The sequence below is a fragment of the Theobroma cacao genome, chromosome 5 (genome assembly GCF_000208745.1).
Source record: "Theobroma cacao cultivar B97-61/B2 chromosome 5, Criollo_cocoa_genome_V2, whole genome shotgun sequence".
In the NCBI taxonomy this organism is placed as follows: domain Eukaryota; kingdom Viridiplantae; phylum Streptophyta; class Magnoliopsida; order Malvales; family Malvaceae; genus Theobroma; species Theobroma cacao.
In genome coordinates, this window is record NC_030854.1 from 24,566,095 (window position 1) to 24,584,654 (window position 18,560).

The 18,560-nt window shown below is 33.4% G+C and overlaps 1 protein-coding gene across 1 annotated transcript; it reads right to left on the bottom strand.

The window, feature by feature from the left end:
* Positions 654 to 3,520, bottom strand: LOC18598813 (regulatory protein NPR5). The gene is made up of 2 exons (XM_007028504.2): positions 2,789 to 3,520; positions 654 to 1,769 (listed from the first exon to the last, which is right to left on the bottom strand). Exons 1-2 carry the CDS (start codon positions 3,260 to 3,262, stop codon positions 798 to 800), a joined length of 1,446 nt encoding a protein of 481 aa, XP_007028566.1. The 5' UTR covers positions 3,263 to 3,520; the 3' UTR covers positions 654 to 797.

Consider the following 18,560-nt stretch of genomic DNA (forward strand, 5'->3'; position numbering starts at 1 on the left):
ATAGACAGCTCATTTCTTTCATTAGAAAATCTTTAGTAATCCATGTCCAAACAAAGCCTAAGAAAGGCCAAGAAACCCCACCACTGTTAGAAACCAAAATCTCCCTTCTTAATTACATTTTTCATTATAAGTACTTATTATTTAGTACATTATTTTATGACATGTTGAATATCTTTATTATTCATCTATGTGTGTAAACAAATAAAAAAGTAGTACCTCTATATATAATGGGGAGGTGGGTGTGGGGGGACAAGAAAAATAAAAGGTCACAATAAATAGGCCACGATATTTAGATACTATCAATAAATACAAAGGAGTTGACAGGCCGGGTTTGAAAAGATTGACCTGCGTCTCTCCTCCATCAACCCCTCACCAGAGAGCAAATCTCAGATTCTCGTTGTCTCATCCCATGAGAGAAAAAAAATTCCCATCTCCAATGAACTGCACTTCATATCATGATCATTGAAAGCCTACAAAAAACCAAAAAAGAAAAGCAAAAGAAAAAGAAAAACAACCCCGACCACAGACAAAGGGAAAAGTAGCTAGACGATGAAAAAAAGTTTAAGAACAAAAGAAAATAATAATAATACCAANAAAAGAAAAAGAAAAACACCCCGCACAGCAAAGGGAAAATGCTAGCGATGAAAAAAAAGTTTGACAAAAGAAAATATATAATCCAATAATCTCTCATGAATGAGTTTTCATGAACTACTATTTTGCTTGTCTTTCACCATCCATTTTTATATATAGAGATTGAGAGCGAGAGATAGAAAGAGAAAGAGAAAAAAGTTTTGGAGCTAGAAGTCATGAGAGTGATGGTACATTGTTGGGTCATGTCGGTTCATGGCTTCTCTTTGGCTGTTGTGGCTGCTATCATCATCTCCCTCCATTCTCGATCCCATCTGAGTTGAACCTGTAGCACCAAGATTGAGATAAACCAACCTTGAATCCAAATTAAGGGTAGCAAGATTGCTTCCACTGCTGCTACTATTATGTTCATCACTCATTGGTGGGTAAATTGCAGTTGAAGTTGGAGCATTTGCGCTCCCTTCTTCACGCGAAATAACCAAAGCTGCTGATTGGACAAGCTCAAGACATAGCCTAAGCTTATTTGGTTCAATGTGAGTCAGCCCCGGCACGGCACCTTTGAACAAGAAATCAGAGGTTAGAGTCCGAAGAATGTCCAAAGGAGTCACCCCATCAACGGTTCTTACATTAGGGTCCGCGTGGTGGTCTAAAAGGACTGCAACCATATCTGGTGATACCATTTCCGCTGCAATGTGAAGCGGGGTCTTGCCTGCAGGCCCGGCCCGGTAGTTAACATCGGCTGCACCAAGCTCTAGCAAGGTCTTAACCACTTCCCGGCTGCAGTTCTCGACAGCATAGTGTAAAGCCAATGCTTCATCAAGATTCAGACCCTCTCCCATAACCATGAGTTTGACTAGCTCAACATCTGAGGAGTCTAAAGCCCTTCTCATCCTCCGAATTTTCTGGTCCTCAAGATCAGCGGTCGAGGTGAGATCATGGTGGTGGTGGTGATGAGTGATTAGGGGGCGCCGAGCAAGGGATGACTTGAGACGTAACTCTTCAATTTTGGCCACCACATCGATGGGAAGATGTTTGGCGAGAACTTCTGGTGGTAGGCCTGATTTCGCCACTAGGTGGGAACAAGTAGTCCAAAGTTGGTGCATGTCTTGCTTTCTTGAAGCTATGAGTACTTTCATAACATCTTCAATTGAGGCCTTCTCGACCATGCTGGCCAATTGTTTCTGTGAAACAAAGACAACAAAGCGTCAGCTTTGGTAAATGGAATCCGATTGGAAAGGAGAAGATGTTTCCTTGCATTGGTTAAAGTAAAACTAATGGGTGTTTATGCAAAAAAAAAAAAAAACTTATGTTTAGTTTGGTGGTGCTTATGGAGTAGGTGTTTTTTTTCCAATTTCAAACCCAAATGAGGAAAGTGAATGTCTGGGAAAGATTTGGTGTGCTTACTGTGGAAGACATGACTAGAGATCATCAAGATCTAAATTTAGAAAGTCTTGGGTGTGTGGCATTTAGATGGAAGAAACCCAATTCAAGGAACCTCTTATATTGCTGTACATGAAATCAAGACAAACCTCTTATTGTTATTGGACATGAATTTTTTTTTTCAACAGCATTTTACTCAAAAAGAAAATAGTAAAATCTTTTCAAGATCAACTGTAGAAGAAAAAATAAAAATAAATAAAGAAAAGTAGTCAAGAAGAAGAAGAAGCAGCAGCAGAAGAAGAGCCCGTGGATACAGTAAAAGAAAACTGAAGCTATTAATAGTGGAATTAAGTGGTTTAGCAGAAAACTGAAAAAGAAGATTTTCTGTGGCAGAAAAGAGACAGTACTAAATGAGTTGAAGATCCAACTCCTACTACTTCAAATGAGGAGAGGAAAAAAACAATTGTGGAGGAAAATTGTACAACAAAAAGGTTTTGATTATTAAAAGAAAAGAAACCCACTTTGATTACAAATCCCTTCAATAAAAGAACATAAAAAATTGAAAGAAAAAAAGAAGGAAATCCTGATTAATTTCCAATTCCCAAAAACCAAGCCAAGTCTTTGTCTCAACGCCCAAAAACCCAAATACAAAAGCAACAAGACTCCACATACACACTAATCAAGATTCAGACAGCAGACAAACAGAAAGGGGGAGGGGGTGCAGTGGGAGATGACTGAGGAGTGAAGAAGTGAAAGAAACAGAAACAAGTGGTTTATGAGTTATGATGATGTGATGAGATGACAACAAATCAAGGGAAACCTGGGTGAGCAATGCAAGCTGTTCAACACCAAAGTATCTAGCAGCAGCAAGAGTCTCGAGAGCAAGATCAACGGCAGAGGTGCAATGCGTATGCCAACACGCTCTTTCAGAACAATTAGGCCTGGGCTCATGCTTTTGAGGCACAATAGAGACTTGGCCACTATACAAGAACTGTAACAGCAGCAAGAACACCTCGTATCCCACTGAGTTCACTGGTATAACACCAGGCCTAGACCCTGCAGCTGCTGCTGATGCTGGGTTCATCCTGGAACCAACCGGGTCTAACCCAGATGGAGGATCAGGTCCGCAGAAGAATTTCCTGAAGAAGAGACTCCTTGCAGCTAAAATACACCTATGGGCATGTACCAAGCGACCCTCTACGCTGAAAGTTACATCGGAGAAAGCCTGGCCATTGATGAGAAGATTGAGGTAGTCCAGAGAGAGAGATCGTAAGGACTCCTCGAAGCTACTCATTTTAGGGTTGCTTTCCGAGGAGAAAAAGCGGAGGAGGATGGTTTGATAAATCAAGAAGAGCTTGCAGAGGAGAAGAAGAAGAAGAAGGAGAAGAGAGAGGGGGAGGAGGAGTTCATGATTTCATTGGAGGGGGAGGGGGTTGGAAAGGGAAGATGAAGGTTACTGTTATTGGTTTTTGTAGAGAGATTCTTTTCTCTCGATGGGGTGGGGTGGTGTGGTGTGGTGCGTTATTGATAGATATTTTGAGAGAGAAATGGAAAGAAAGAGCAACATGGGTGGCTATACTGGGCGGCTGAGCTATTTAAAATAGACAAGTGAAAATTTTTTAATTAATTTTATTCTTAATTCAAAATTAAAATTAAATACCAACGATGGGGTGGGGGCATGGAGAAAATCATGATGCGAGGGGAATTCAGGGATTTCCTGATTTTTGCCAGAAATTTATCCTCATCATTTCCTCGTGTTTTACTATTTAATATTAATCATCTTTGCCAATTTATCATATTCTTCCAATAATAATTATCATTTTCCTATGTATATACATCTTTTTATTATTATTATTATTATTTCGTAATCAAAACTCAAAAATTGCCAACTTTTATTCATCTATTACCATTCATGCGACAAAACTAGTGGTGGAATAGACATTTGAGGTTTGCATAATAAAGATAATAACTTAAAATGATTATAAATTGATTACTTAGTGTTACAATTGATTCTTTAGTCTTACATTCTCACAGTTACACTATCATATATGTATGAGTATGACAAGTCAAGTGTATATTTTGTCAATTCCTACTAAGATTAAAATAAATAAATAAATGGAGGTAGACAATTAGGTCTTACTTTAATAATAGGCCCTAAGACCATTAGCTCTCAAATTCAAATTTCATCTTGTGTTTTCACCCAAATAAATTTCACCTTTTTTTTTAATTTTCAATCTTGTGTAATGGATTTATCTCTTTTTCTTTTCAATTAATACTAAAACAAGTTCATGTTGCACTCTAAAATAAATTAAACATGTTATAATTAAATTATATATAATGGATCTGAACTCAAACCTAACTGACTCTAAAAAAGAGTTAGAAAATTTACTTGAATCAAATTCAATGTATTTATAAAAATTAATAAATTAATTAATTATTAAATTGACATATGATAATTATCTAGCCCTGTTTTGAAATTTAAAAAATTCATTATGAGCGTATAGAATAATATATTCCAAAGTTAAAATTCTAAATTAATTGGATTAAAATAAAATAGCAATATGAAACTTTATTAGAAACTTATTCTATAAAAGTTTACGCAGATGAAAGATATTTTAATTTTAATTTGACAACACATTTTAAAAAGTTTTACTTTTACATTCCCTCAATTCTATTTTTTTTCTCATTTTTTTAGGGATATCTCAAAACTACATCTTCTTTTTTCTTCTTTGAATACCTAATATTCTTATTTTTTTATATTCCAAAATTACTTTCATAATTTCTTTTTAACCTTTTGCAATTAAAAATTACCGAACATTAATTTTATGAAATAAAAAATTAAAATCAAATCAATTTTTAAAAAAAAATTTGTAAAAATGAATAAAAACAAAATTGAGAGAGTACCCCCTTTCCATGTAGCTCTACTCAAAGCCAAATATGCTTTTTAATTATACCCTAAAATCAAATATAAACAAACAAGTTCATTGTTCACAGATGAATAATTTTTAATAAAAAAATTTACAAGCTTTACTTAATCTTATCCATGTATAATCCACTAAAAAGAAAAGATTTCCAATTAGTACATGTTATTTTATTATAAAAGAAAACTTAGAATATGTTACTTTTACGTATAATAAATACATTAATAACAAATACCTTGTGAGATCAATAGCTTTGCACTTATATTGCTGTATTTAACTGCCCAAAAGTGTGTGTAAGTGAATTATGAGATTCCAACTACTTGTTTCATTAACAAGTTTTTTTTTTTTAGGGCATGGTCTAAGGAAAGGGTGAAATTCTAATCTTGAACTTATACCTACTTAAGGAGGAGTAACAATTGCCAGGTCAGGCCATTGCTTGCCTAGGCCTGACCCGATTCGGGTTTGGCCTAAGCTTTGCTTTTGAGTTGGCTCAATCCAAAAGAAATTATTTTGTTAATAAATAATACTTATATTTTTTATTTAATTTAAATTATAAAATATATTTAAAATGTTAATTTAAAGAAATTAGTATCTTAATATTCAAATAAAATGTAAATGTATGGACTAAGTTGCCCCGAGCCTTACCCATACACACCCCTGGTTTGGGTTGTTATTAATAAGTTTATTTGAATAATATGTTAACATTAATGTCATTACTGTAAAATTTCGACTTTCAACATATTGCAATATGAATTAATTTGTAGTAGTTAATAATTTTTTAATTATCTCTTTAGTTTTCTTTCGTCCCATTCTTTTTTGATCTCTCGGTGTACTTATTCTGTTTTTATCAATCACTAACAAAATTTGTCTAAGGTTTCCTCTTGAGAACAAAAATTTATCTAAGTTTCCTGGGTCAAGTTTTTTAGATTCCTTATAATTAGAAACAATCAACTTTAAAAGTGAAAAATCAAAATAAATAAATTTACGGATCAATTTAAAGATTAGATTAACAATATAAGAAAAATTAATTAAAAATTTAATCTATGGAAAAATTGGCAATAATTATTGACCCTGAAAATTTACTCACAATTAAAATGACACAAATATAATGCTGTGTTAGTTATACTAAAGTATCACATCTATTGTGATAATAATTATAACCTTCCAAGTCCAATCATTATTATTAGCTAGGAAATTTCAGTAAATACTTATAGCAACTTAAATTTTATTAAAAGATTAGTTTAGATAAGTAGGCAATAAGTCTGCAGTTACACACAACCATAATTAGGAACCAATCAGATTCACACCAAATACTACTCCCAACTTAAATATGGAATAGTTATGGATTATAGTTAAATATCATTATTTCACTTATTAGTAATTGAGTTGAGCCATATCAATTTTTGTAAAAACAAACAAACAAACAAGCCTTTGAACTATATCAATTTTTATAATTTAGTTGAGTTCTTATAATTTTATCCTACCCAAAAAAACCGTTTTGCTTCGATTTGTATCCAAAGAAGACCCTATTATTTGATTTTACTCATAGAAGTTCTTATTTCGTAATAACAATATAATGGGTGTTAGTCCCAGTATCAACTGTCACTTGCTCTAAATGTGGCATATGAAGTAGGAAAGTCACTGTTGATATGGGTAAAACCCAAAAAGCTCTCTTAAAACACTTTAAAAAACACTTTGTTCATTCTTATTTGAAAATGATATTTTTGTTTGAACTATTGACTGTTAACATCGTTAATCAATTGTTAAAAAACAATTAGACCTAATACTACATAAATATTTTAAAACATAAATACCTTTTATATTATTTTTCAATTTAAGCGTATTCTCTTTTTAAAAAAAACTTCGTATCCTTTCTCAATAACCTTAACTAGAAAAAAAACCTAAAAATTTTTTATTTGAAGGCATGAAAATTTGAAGTTGTACTTCCTTAAAAACCATATACTTTTTTTTGGAGGTAAAATCTATTGTCATCAAACTCTTTATTTTTCCAACAATTTGAGTATTTTTTTTTCATTGAAAAGAATGTATTAGAAGTAAATCTTTTATTCAATGATGGATATTTCAAATTTGATGGTGTTGGGTCAAGAGATTAATTTCTTACTCGTGATTACTAATTTTGCTGACAAATTTTTACCCAAAATTTGTTCTTTGAGACTAGAGTTTAGAGTGATGTAAAAAGATTTTAACTTGATTACTATGTATCAAAAGTTTTAAATTTTTTTCTCCTCTATCAAATATTGAAATTTATTAAGTATCAAAGTTAGACAAACTACCGCATTTAAAAATCCCGTTTTAGAATTTTATTCAGTTTTAAGTTTTTTTTTCTTCTTTGTCAAATATTGAATTTTATTACATATCAAAGTGAATTTTATTAAGTTTTGGAAAGGAACATGACCAATTTTTTTTTCATCCTAAAATATTTATATAGTATTAGATATAATTTTTTTTAACTATTGACTAAACGTGTTAACAGTCAAGGGACCAAAATATCATTTTAAAACAAGAAAGATCAAAGTATCATTTGAAAGTGTTTTAAGGGGACTTTTTGGATTTTACTCCTGTTGATGCCTTCACGTGACTATGTAGATTTTTTTAGTTGTTGACATGGAATTTTTTTGCTAATGATGTGGAAAATTTTTATTGTTTTTCCTTTTCAACCACCACATGTCTAAGGCGAATTGGTTGATTAAAACATGACCTTAAGATAAAAAAAATTAAGGGAATCAATTTGAGGGTTCAAGGTTCATTCCGCATATCTTTTTCCCCTGAAATCAATTTCAAAAGACTTGAATTTTCTAAAATTGAATGAAAACCAAGAACTGTCTCTTGCTCCTTCTTCCTTTATCAACCAGAGTTTCTTATGTTAAGGAGATGTCTTCAATCTCCACTTCATCTATTTCAAGTAGAAAGAAATTAAATTTAAGTGGAAGTTATTTATTGTAAACTTAGGTTGAATGGAACTACAAAAAAAAAAAAATTATTTTTTTCAAAACAAAATGTCCTAGATAGACAACCTAGAACGGATCGTACCCAAAGCATAGGTTTTTTAGTTGTCCCCAGTGCAAGGTAAATTTCCTTTGTTGTTCTTAATACTTGTCAGTAATTGATGTATTTGAGTACTTAGGGATTCACAATGATATTTTGATTATAGGTCATAAATTGTGGCTTTTTCAATGGTGTGCTTAGAAAATGACACAAAAGGCTAAATTTCTTATATATGAGCAGAGAATCGAGAATCAAAAATTGAAAAAAGAGAATGAGGAATTAAGGATGATGAATACTGGTGAAACTTTCATCTCTAATGTGGTTGATGAGGGAGAAGAATTGATTTTGCCATGTGAGGATCCAAACCAATTAAAAAGGAAGAAGACATTTTATATTGTTGAGATGTACATTTCTTGGATTTTTGCGATATTTGTTGTTGTTGTATTTGTATGAAGTAGATTGAATCAAATGTACAATTTATGTTTTATGAAATTAATTCAAATTGTAGGGGTTTTTTTCTACTGTGAACCTTGCTTTATTGTTGAATTATGCATGACAGGAGTTATTTAACAATCATGGTAATCTTTTGAAATTAGAAAAAAAGCTTAAAAAAGTATGAATCCAGTTAAAGTTAATTAGGTCTGTTAAGTAAGTGAACTATAAAATTACTATACTAAATATGTAACATTAAAATTGTTGTAGAAGTTTGCATTATCAAAAAAAAAAAAAACCCATTCGTACTACACAAGTTTGCAAAAGTTGTTGGTTAAAAAAAAAAACCCAATATCATCAACTATTTCTTACAAAACAAAAATCCATCCATCATATTATACAACAAGTTTGCATTTACAAAAAAAATTTATAATAATAATAACAGTACATCATTGTTCTGCATTTGAGAGTGGATTTTGATTACCTTGAGTTCCAACCCATGAAGGTGCAACTGTCCTTTTTCTCTTTTTAGGTACCTTCCATCCCTTTACAGTTGAAGTTTCTTTGATGTCAACATTTTCTTTCCTTTTCACCTTATGTCAAGACCATTCTGAACTTGATCATAGGTGATTGGATTATTTACTGCAATTTTTCTTTTCATTGAGAGAATCCTTTGACTTTGTTTCCTAGGCTACTAACAATAATAACATATCTCATGAATGTTCTGTAAACACAATGTTTTAAAAAAGTAACAAGTGTTGCAACTACTTACGTTTCAAACTTGTTAATTAGTGTGTGGATTGCTATAAATACTAATCCCCTCAATTTCTTTTCTTTTTGCTATAATTGGGTTTCTCGAGTTTTTGGGTCTTCTTAGCTACCATCTTTTCTTCCCTTTACTTGATGGATGCCTCTGACTACCATTAGTGAACAAGACATTAGTTGTTTTTTGCAATATTCAATACCAATCATGTGGAAAAATTCAAAATTTGGACAAGTTAATAAACACACCCTATTGTTTAAAGAAATACTTAAAGCATCATACATCCCACCTATAAGTTAGTTGCTTTTGGTCTATTTTGGCCATTGGCTTGTGTGGCAATAGATCCACCGTCATTGTCACAACCCAAACCTGAGGGTCAAGACCGGTGCATAGCAGGGAAGCCCACTAGATTTAAGTAAGCCTCAGAGTTTAAAAATCATACAATATAAATGCCAAGGGATTTAATAACTGAATATTCATAATAAAACTCAAACATAAATATATTATCCTTGGCGCACAATCCATTCAAACATTCATAAGGCCATACATTGGCCGTTCAAGGGGGATTTATACCTAACAACCCTTACACAAGTTCCTATGGCACATCGTGCCTACATACACAACAATTTAAGTACAGAGCGAAAGCTCATGACTGACGTAGTGAAGTGACAAAGCAGATGAAAACCTGCTGGATGCCAAAAATTGATCTATCATTGGACGACCTTAACCACACAACTCTGTGGCTTATTTATCTACACATGGTATACAAATAGGTGAGTACTCAAATACTCAGTGAGTGGTGTTGATAAACAAAACATATATATATTAAACACATATATAAAATATATGCATTGTCCCTACATTTAGATGTTCTAGCAAACATCTCCAAATACGAGGCATAACATTATCCCAAAAGTCTCCAATGTGAAGGCATATCACCATCGTCAATGTCTCCAAGATCATCGCACATATTATTAGGCTTACCCTTGAAGCTAATCAAAGTTATTTAAATCGTTCTCCATGGTACACTCTAGTCGATAGAGTATCACATCATATTCAAATCATATTTATCTAAGTTTCTCACAACTATCTCACGTCATATGCAAATCAAATCAACGAGTGGTCCTCCCCTGGATATAGTCAAATCATGCACGGAGGTTAACCGACAGAGAATCAGATCACATTCAGGGCCAAGCCACTAGTAGAGAAACAAATACGCGTGTGCCAAAGCAACGGGTAGACAACAAATCACGTACAACATCGGAGCAGCTGGTGGAGAATTCAATCATCGACTGGAGTAAACTCTCGACGTCGACATCACTCGGAATAATCTCAACGAATGGCATCATAGCATTGCAAGCGGGATTAGTGCTGTCGTCCCTATTTACCACCATCCTTGTAGGCACACACATAGTCACAAGGGGTCAAAAATCCATTCAACCACAAATAAAATCAAAATTCGAAATTCATCCCTCGGACGGAAACACAAATCCATAAATAAGGCTATCAAGCCTTTTTCATTCATATTTTACTCATCAAACCTCAATTCACATTTATCGAGCTTCAATCATGTTTAAACTCAGTTAGGTTCTAGGTGTCTTTAAATCTCTAAGGCATCATTGGATTAAATCATCTCAACATATTATTCCCTTAGGGTAATCTACTCCTAGGGGTTCATCATAGCCTCTAAACATCCTAGTTTAGGCACACACAGCATAGGCCACCCATATAGCTCACATCAAAGCACATAAACACCCTATCCATAATCTGGTTCTCTAGCCTAGGCACTTACATCTAGGCAATCATATATATATATATACGTACACATATTTTAATACCAAGGTAGCACCTTCATCAAGGCATCATGCATCACATGCATTTTAATTCAAACCTAGTCACAGTGACAAATTAAAAGTACTCCCAACCAAGCTTTGATCCTTAGACTTCAATCATAAGCTAGCTTACCAATGAGTTGACTTAACTCTGTTTCCCCCTTAAAACACATCAGAACAATGAAATGTTAATTATTCCTAGCTTTCGAAAAGTGTCAGCTTTTGCGTAATTAACCAAATCTTAGCAATCCAACTAATGAAGCTCAAATCTTTCAATAACGAGCTAAACCCATACCTTAGAAGCTAGATTACATGAACTTTAGCTCTAAATTCCCCAATCTAAGCCAAAGAAGGAAAAATACCAAATTTGGAGAAAATCGAATCTTGAAGTTATTAATCGATTAAATCAAAAAATAATTTATAAAAATGTTAAATCTTACCTCTTAGGTGCTCTTTGCTTCAAATGTATCAATACATTGAGTCAATGTATTAATACATGTTATTCTTTTTGCCAAGAATGTATCGAAGCATGGGGGGATGTATCTATACATCTTCCCCTGTAAGTAGTTTTTAAGCTTCCAAAACTTCCAAAAGTCTCAGTTTAGCACCCCAAAATCATTCTTTGTTAATATCATACCTTAATCCATTCATTTAACTTAATCCCATACACATGAATCCACAAATATAATATCAAACTTAGATCAAAACCTCAAACTATGGGATTTGTCACGTATTTCGTCAGCATTTTACCTGAATGTCAATATTTACACTCTCAAACACTTAGCATACAAATCATATCATCAAAGTCCTCAAGGCTTCACATATTCATAAAATCATTCTTAGTTTACTTAATTTACATCAAAAATTGGGTTTGTTACATTCTCCCTTCCTTATAAGAAATTCTTCCCTGAATTTCAAATCATGCTCCACAAATTACAACTATTAATTCTTAAATAAGTGGGGATATTTCTTTCGCATTTCCTCCTTGAGTTTCCATGTGGCTTCTTCAACTAAATGAATTCACCACAATACTTTCACCATAGCAATGTCCTTAGAATGGAGCAGTTTCATTTGCCAATCCAATATGGCTATGGGTTGCTCCTTATAATTAAGTCCATCTTGCAACTGAACCTCATCCTATTGTATCACATGTGAAGGATTCAAAATATACTTCCTAAGCGTGGATATATGGAAAATAAAATGAACATCGAACAAATTAGGCCATAAAGCCAATTAATAAGCAACTGCGCCCACGTGCTTTAATATCTTAAAAGGTTTGATGTATTTAGAGCCTAACTTCCCTTTCTTTCCAAATCTCTTAACCCCTTTGTCTGGCAAGAGATTTTCAGAAACACATAATCGCCAACTTCAAACTCTAAAGGCTTTCGCCTATTATCAGCATCAGATTTTTGGTGACTTTGAGCTGTTAACATCCTTTCTCGAATTACTTGGACACCTCACTCAGCTTCTTGAACCATCTCTGGCCCTAAGAGCTTTCGTTCCTTGACTTCAAACCAACCAATAAGTGATCTACATCTTCGCCCATACCAAGCTTTATATGAAGCCATACCAATCATGGCTTGATACCTATTATTATATGCAAACTCAGCCAAAGGTAAATAATAGTTCCACGAAACTCCAAAGTCAAGCATAATCACTTTCAACATATCCTTGAGCATCTGGATGGTGCACTCGAATTGGCCATCCATCTGTAGGTGGAAGGTCATATAAAAATCTAATATTGTGCCCAAGGCCTCTTACAATTTCCTCCAAAATCGGCTTGTAAACTATGATCCCCTTTTGGACACTATCATTATCGAAACACCATGTAGCTTCACAATCTCATTAATGTAAATTTTGGCATATCGAGCTGTTCCATATTTAGTATTTATAGACAAAAGTGAGTTGCTCCATCTGACTATTGATAACAGTTGCAACAGTCCTAATGTTTCTAATGCGCAACTTTCACTTGCTGGCAAGTCAAACACTTAGCCACGTTTCTTTTTAGTCATGATAAATATTGGTAGCTCTAGGGTGGATTGCATAGGCTGCCACATGCACCTCTTAAAAAATCTCATATCTCAAATTATCCATATTTGGCACATAGACTCGTGATCTATATCTTATTAAACCATCTATGTTGTACACAAAGTCTTGAGTTCTATCCTCACACATATCTCCAAGTACTTTCACCAAATATTCAATTTGATCCTAGGCCTTCTTAATCCAATCTAACATCATTGGTCGAACTCTAAAATGCGTCAATAAGGCGTTCAAATGATTAATCTCCAAATGCACTCCTATATTGCCCAAATCATATAAACTCTACACCAAAGATCGTCTCTCCATAGTTACATGTGCCAAACTCCCTATCGACTTTCGGCTTAGAACATCCACTACCACATTTGCTTTGCCAAAATGGTAAATACGATGCAGTCATAGTCTTTCAATAACTCTAACCACCTACACTACCTTAAATTCAAATCCCTCTGCTAAAATATATACTTCAAGCTCTTGTGATCTGTATATATTTTGTAGGTCTCTCCATACAAATAATGTCTCAATCTTTAAGACAAATACAATTGTTGTCATCTCTAGATCATGTGTAGGGCAATTCTATTCATGCCTCGTTAATTATCATGAGGCGTAGGCTATAACCTTCCCATGTTGCATCAATACGTAACCCAATCCAACCCATGATGCATCTCAATACACGGTGTAGCCTCCGAATCCACACGACCAGCTTAACATAGGTGCAAAAGTAAAGTAGGCTTTAAGCCTCTGAAAATTGGTCTCGCAAACATCAAACCAATCAAATTTAACTCATTTCTGAGTCAGTCTTGTCAAAAGGAATACGATTTTAGAGAAATCTTGCACAAACCGTTTGTAATATTAAGGCTTTTTGTTGTAATGGTACCATGCAAAAACTGCATGAGAGCATGGAATATCATTTAATTCCTAAGCCTTACATGTGCATTTCATATATTTCAAATTGAAATGTGTTGATCATCTCCATGAACTATCCTAAATCCACCATCTCCATTCCAAGCCATCCTTCAAATTACTGACTTTGTCATATTCTTTTCCAACTTGGTTAATGCATTTGGTGCTATGTCAATTTTTCACTTTTTTGCCTCTTCTCTTTTTGCTTGCATCTTAACCATCACCTTTATCCTTATCGCACTAAAGATGTAGGTGATTGATTTGAATCTAGGCTCTAAGATCTAGAAATTGAATGTCTTTGTTATTTTGTTATCTATTACATCATTCCTTAATCTTGGATTTATGTAAGCCTTACACCAATATTGTGGTGGTATCTCCAAAGCATCATTCTTTGATCCAAGTGAGATAGCTTCCAATTTATTAAGTTGATCAACAAAATCTTCAACATATGTTGCCTTGACACAATTTTAGAATTGATATTTCAAATCTTCTTCCACTTTTTTTATCACTTGGCATAAATGTGTTTGGTCCACATCTTATGCTCCACAAGTGGCATTATCTCCTTGATTATTGGTAGTATACCTTATTAAACATCTAGCACCAACAAATATTTTCAAGTTAAAAATACAAAATGTAAAAGAAGTATAAATATAGTAAACAAAACCCTAAACATATAGTAAAATTACATACTTTTTGCATGTCTAAGACTAACTTTAATGCTTCACCATTTACATGCCCAACATCTTTCATCAAATTTTGAAGAACCATTTTCATGAAGTCTTGCATTCCACCTTCAATCCTACCCAAGCAAGTAAAATATCTTATTGTTTCCATCCCTCTCTATAACCACTAATAGCTTCCTTCTGTAAACACCTTTATGGAAGCAATCATCCACTCTTATAATAAGCCTACATCCTTCAATCTACCTTCCTTAAAAGCTTTAAAACATACATAAATTTTCAAGAATACTACTTTTTTATCTTTTTGAATTTTAACTATGATCCCTAAATTACTATGCATCAACTCTGCTACATAACCCCATAACCTAGCATACTCCTCTATGTAACTCTACTGTTCTCATGGCTCACAATCCTTCTAGCCTTTTGACACATGCTCATTATGGCATATACTCTTAACTTTTCTTTGCGTAACTCTTTAAATCTATAATCTTCAAGCTTGATTGAGAAATCTTATCTTTAAAATGTTTAGAGAAGTATAATGTAAACAACAACTTATTCTTAGTGCTCCTCATACATCTATGCTCATGGTGATATGTGTTAATACAGAAACAATAAAATATAGAGTCATAACTTGCAAATAATGTCCATGGACAATCTTCTTTACAACCTACCCTAACTCTTTGGTTCATTTATCATGAACTTTAGTTACACACCCTTTACAAATGCATATTTCTTTACTGCCTCTTTAAATTGGTTATTTTTGTCAAATATTATACTTAGATCCCATATTAGAATGACACAATTAAGAACACACCTAGGTCCCAAACATTTTTTCCCCATAGGAAGCTCATCATCATATTGGACATCACTATAATAATATCCAAGATCACTAGAGTCCATGTACTCACTCTCATTTCCCTTGTTTTCTCCTTTAGTGCTCACCTTATGACATTCATCATCACTTCCATATCCATATTCACCTTCATTCACCTTTCAATGACCTTCATTAACCCTATTAGTAACACTTTTGTTTGCAACATCATTTGGAATTAGAATAAATATGTCTTTTAAGTCATGATTTTGTTTACCTCTTCTCTGTTTGAACTTTTTAAATTTCTTTCTAATTCCTTAAATTTCCTCAACATCATTTTTACTCAAACACCCAACATCGACTAATAAAACATATCTTGATTTTAGGTCATTCTCTATCACCCCACTATTATCTTTATCATTAAAATTATTCACTATCTCATTAATGTCATCAATAATGCTAGATTTATCATTCCCATTATCATCTAAATTACCCTTATGGCCTATAAAGGCATCTATGTCATCATTATCATTTTGGAATGTATCGGTACATTTTGGAAATGTATCCATATATTTTAGTAAGAACCATTTTGTTTAAAATGTATCAATACCTAATACTAAGGAATCGATACTTGTGGCTTAAAACATAAAAAAAAAAAAATTTATTTCTTAACCCAATTTGATGCCAAAAACTTGGACATTTCAAAAGCAAATGCAAGGGAGGTTTAAAACTTATTTAAACAAGTTTAAAAACTATTCAAACTAGTTCAAAAGTCATTCAAGCAAATATGAAACTTTTCACATGGAAACACGTAGGCATTTCGAACCTTATTTAAACAAGTTTAAAAACTATTCAAACAAGTTCAAAAACTCATTCCAACAACTTTAAAAATCATTCAAACAAGTTCAAAGATCATTCAAGCAATTTTGATCATTTTTCACATGGAAACACTTAAACACTTCAAAAGTAAATGTATGGAAGTTTTTAACATTAATAAATTAAGTTCAAAAACTCATTCAAACAACTTCAAAAATCATTGAAACAAGTTTAAAGATCATTCAAGCAATTTTCATCATTTTTTCATTTCAAAAATATAATCATTTTAAAGCTAATAAAGCTAACGGTATCAATTCTTCTTTTATTGCTTTTATTCCCAAAAAAGACAATAGTGATGAACTAAAGGATTTTCACCTTATTAGTTTGATCAATTGTCTTTACAAAACTCTAGCTAAACTACTTGCTAATAGGTTGAAAAAGGGATGCATAAAGTGATTAGTGACAATTGAAGTGCCTTTGTGGGTGGATGTCAACTCTTGGATTGGTGTTTTGTTTGACAACAAGATAGTCCATAATATGAAGAAAAAAATTGGCAATGATGGTGGACTTGTCATTAAACTTGATTTTAAAAAGGCATATGATTATGTGGATTAGGGGTTTCTTGATCTTTGTAATGGAGAATAGGTTTTGGTGAAAAATGAAGGACTTGGATAAATGAGTGCATTTCCAAGGTTTAGGTGGTGGTATTGGTTAATGAGTCTCCAATTAGAAAAGGTATTCAACAAGGTGACCTATTTTTTCACTTTTTTTTTTCTTATGGTTGCAGAAGCATTGCATTTATTATTAGTTCAGGTTGAAAGTTTGAATATGTTTGAAAAGGTTCCAATTACAAGAAGTGGTTTGAAAATTTCTCATATACAATTTGCCAATGACACCGTCCTTTTTGTGAGAGTGGAAATGAAGGGTGTCAAAAATATTAGAAAGGTATTAAAAAAGTGCTTTTGAACTACTTTTGAGACTAAAAATTAACTTCTTGAAGTCATGCAAGTACCCTGTAGGTATAGAGGTAAAGGTGGGTAGGGATATGGCACAAGCTTTTCGTTACAATATGAGTAATCTACCATTTAATTACCTTGGAATCTTATTGGGAACTAATCGAAGAGTCGACGTACTTGGGAGCCGACTATCAACAAATTTTGGTGTATATTGGCACTTTGGCAATGAAAATACTTGTCCTTTGGCAATATAGTTGCTTTAATTAATTTCATCTTAAACTCACTACCTCTTTTTTACTTATTTATTTTCAAAGCTCCAATTGGTGTCTTAAAAAAGCTTAAACAACTTTGAAGAACTTTCTTGTGGGGTGAGGAAGAGGAGAAGAAGAAAATGCCTAAGGTGAAATGGTTCATAGTGTGTAAACCAAAGGCCTAAGGAGGTTTGGGTATTTCTACTTTAAACTAAAAAAATACAACACTTTTAGGCAAATAGTGGTAGAGATTTTGGAATGAGGAGAATTCTCTTTGGAAAAAACTTTTTGTAGAAAATATTGGGAGGGTAAATTCAAATGGTTACCATCTTTGGAGCTTGAGCATAAGATGTCGTCGAAGAGCATCATCAATGTTCCCATGAGAGATGATGTGGGAAAGCTTGTGGGTTTTAATAATTGTAGATGGGTCATCGGTAATGGAGAATATGTGTTTTTTTGGCTTGATAGGTGGTTGATGGATGAACCCTTGAACATCTTTTATACAAGACTCTTCTTAGTCGCTCAAGACAAGGAAATAAAGGTGGTGGATGTGTGGCATGATGGGCAATGGTGCATCCCTTACCAACATAATCTCTTTGTATGAGAGGAAAATATTGTTCAAGATTTAATAGAAAGACTAAAAGATGCCAAAATTGTTGTTATGTCTTGAGATGGTGGGGACATATATAGGTATGTTCTAATTTCATAGAAACCCTTATGAGGTTTTAGGATGATTGCTATTAGTAGGGAAATATATGCCTTTTAGCTTTTCTAGCTCTTGGTTGTGGCTGTTTTGTCACCATTGACCTCTATCTCTCTTAGACCTCATAATAGTTCGTTATTGTTTATTATTGCTTCCCTCGATGTAAAACAAGGCTCCCTAATGCAACACCTTCCTTAGCTTTTTAGCACGCTAGTTGGCTTTCTCATCCCTTGGTTCTTCCTCGGCCAAGATGGTTGCAAGCTTGGCATGCTTGGGGAAATCCCTCATTCAATATGGTCCATTGCACCAAAAGCAACTAACAGGCTTTCTTTCCTTGCCTAATCCTAAAATGCTACCTTGTCCCTCCACTGTTAAACTTTTTTTTTTTTTGGGCTAGGATGAGCAAAACTCAACCAGACCTTGACCACCACTAAGGCTCATATAAGGTTCTACACACCTTGATGTTGAAGTTATTGCC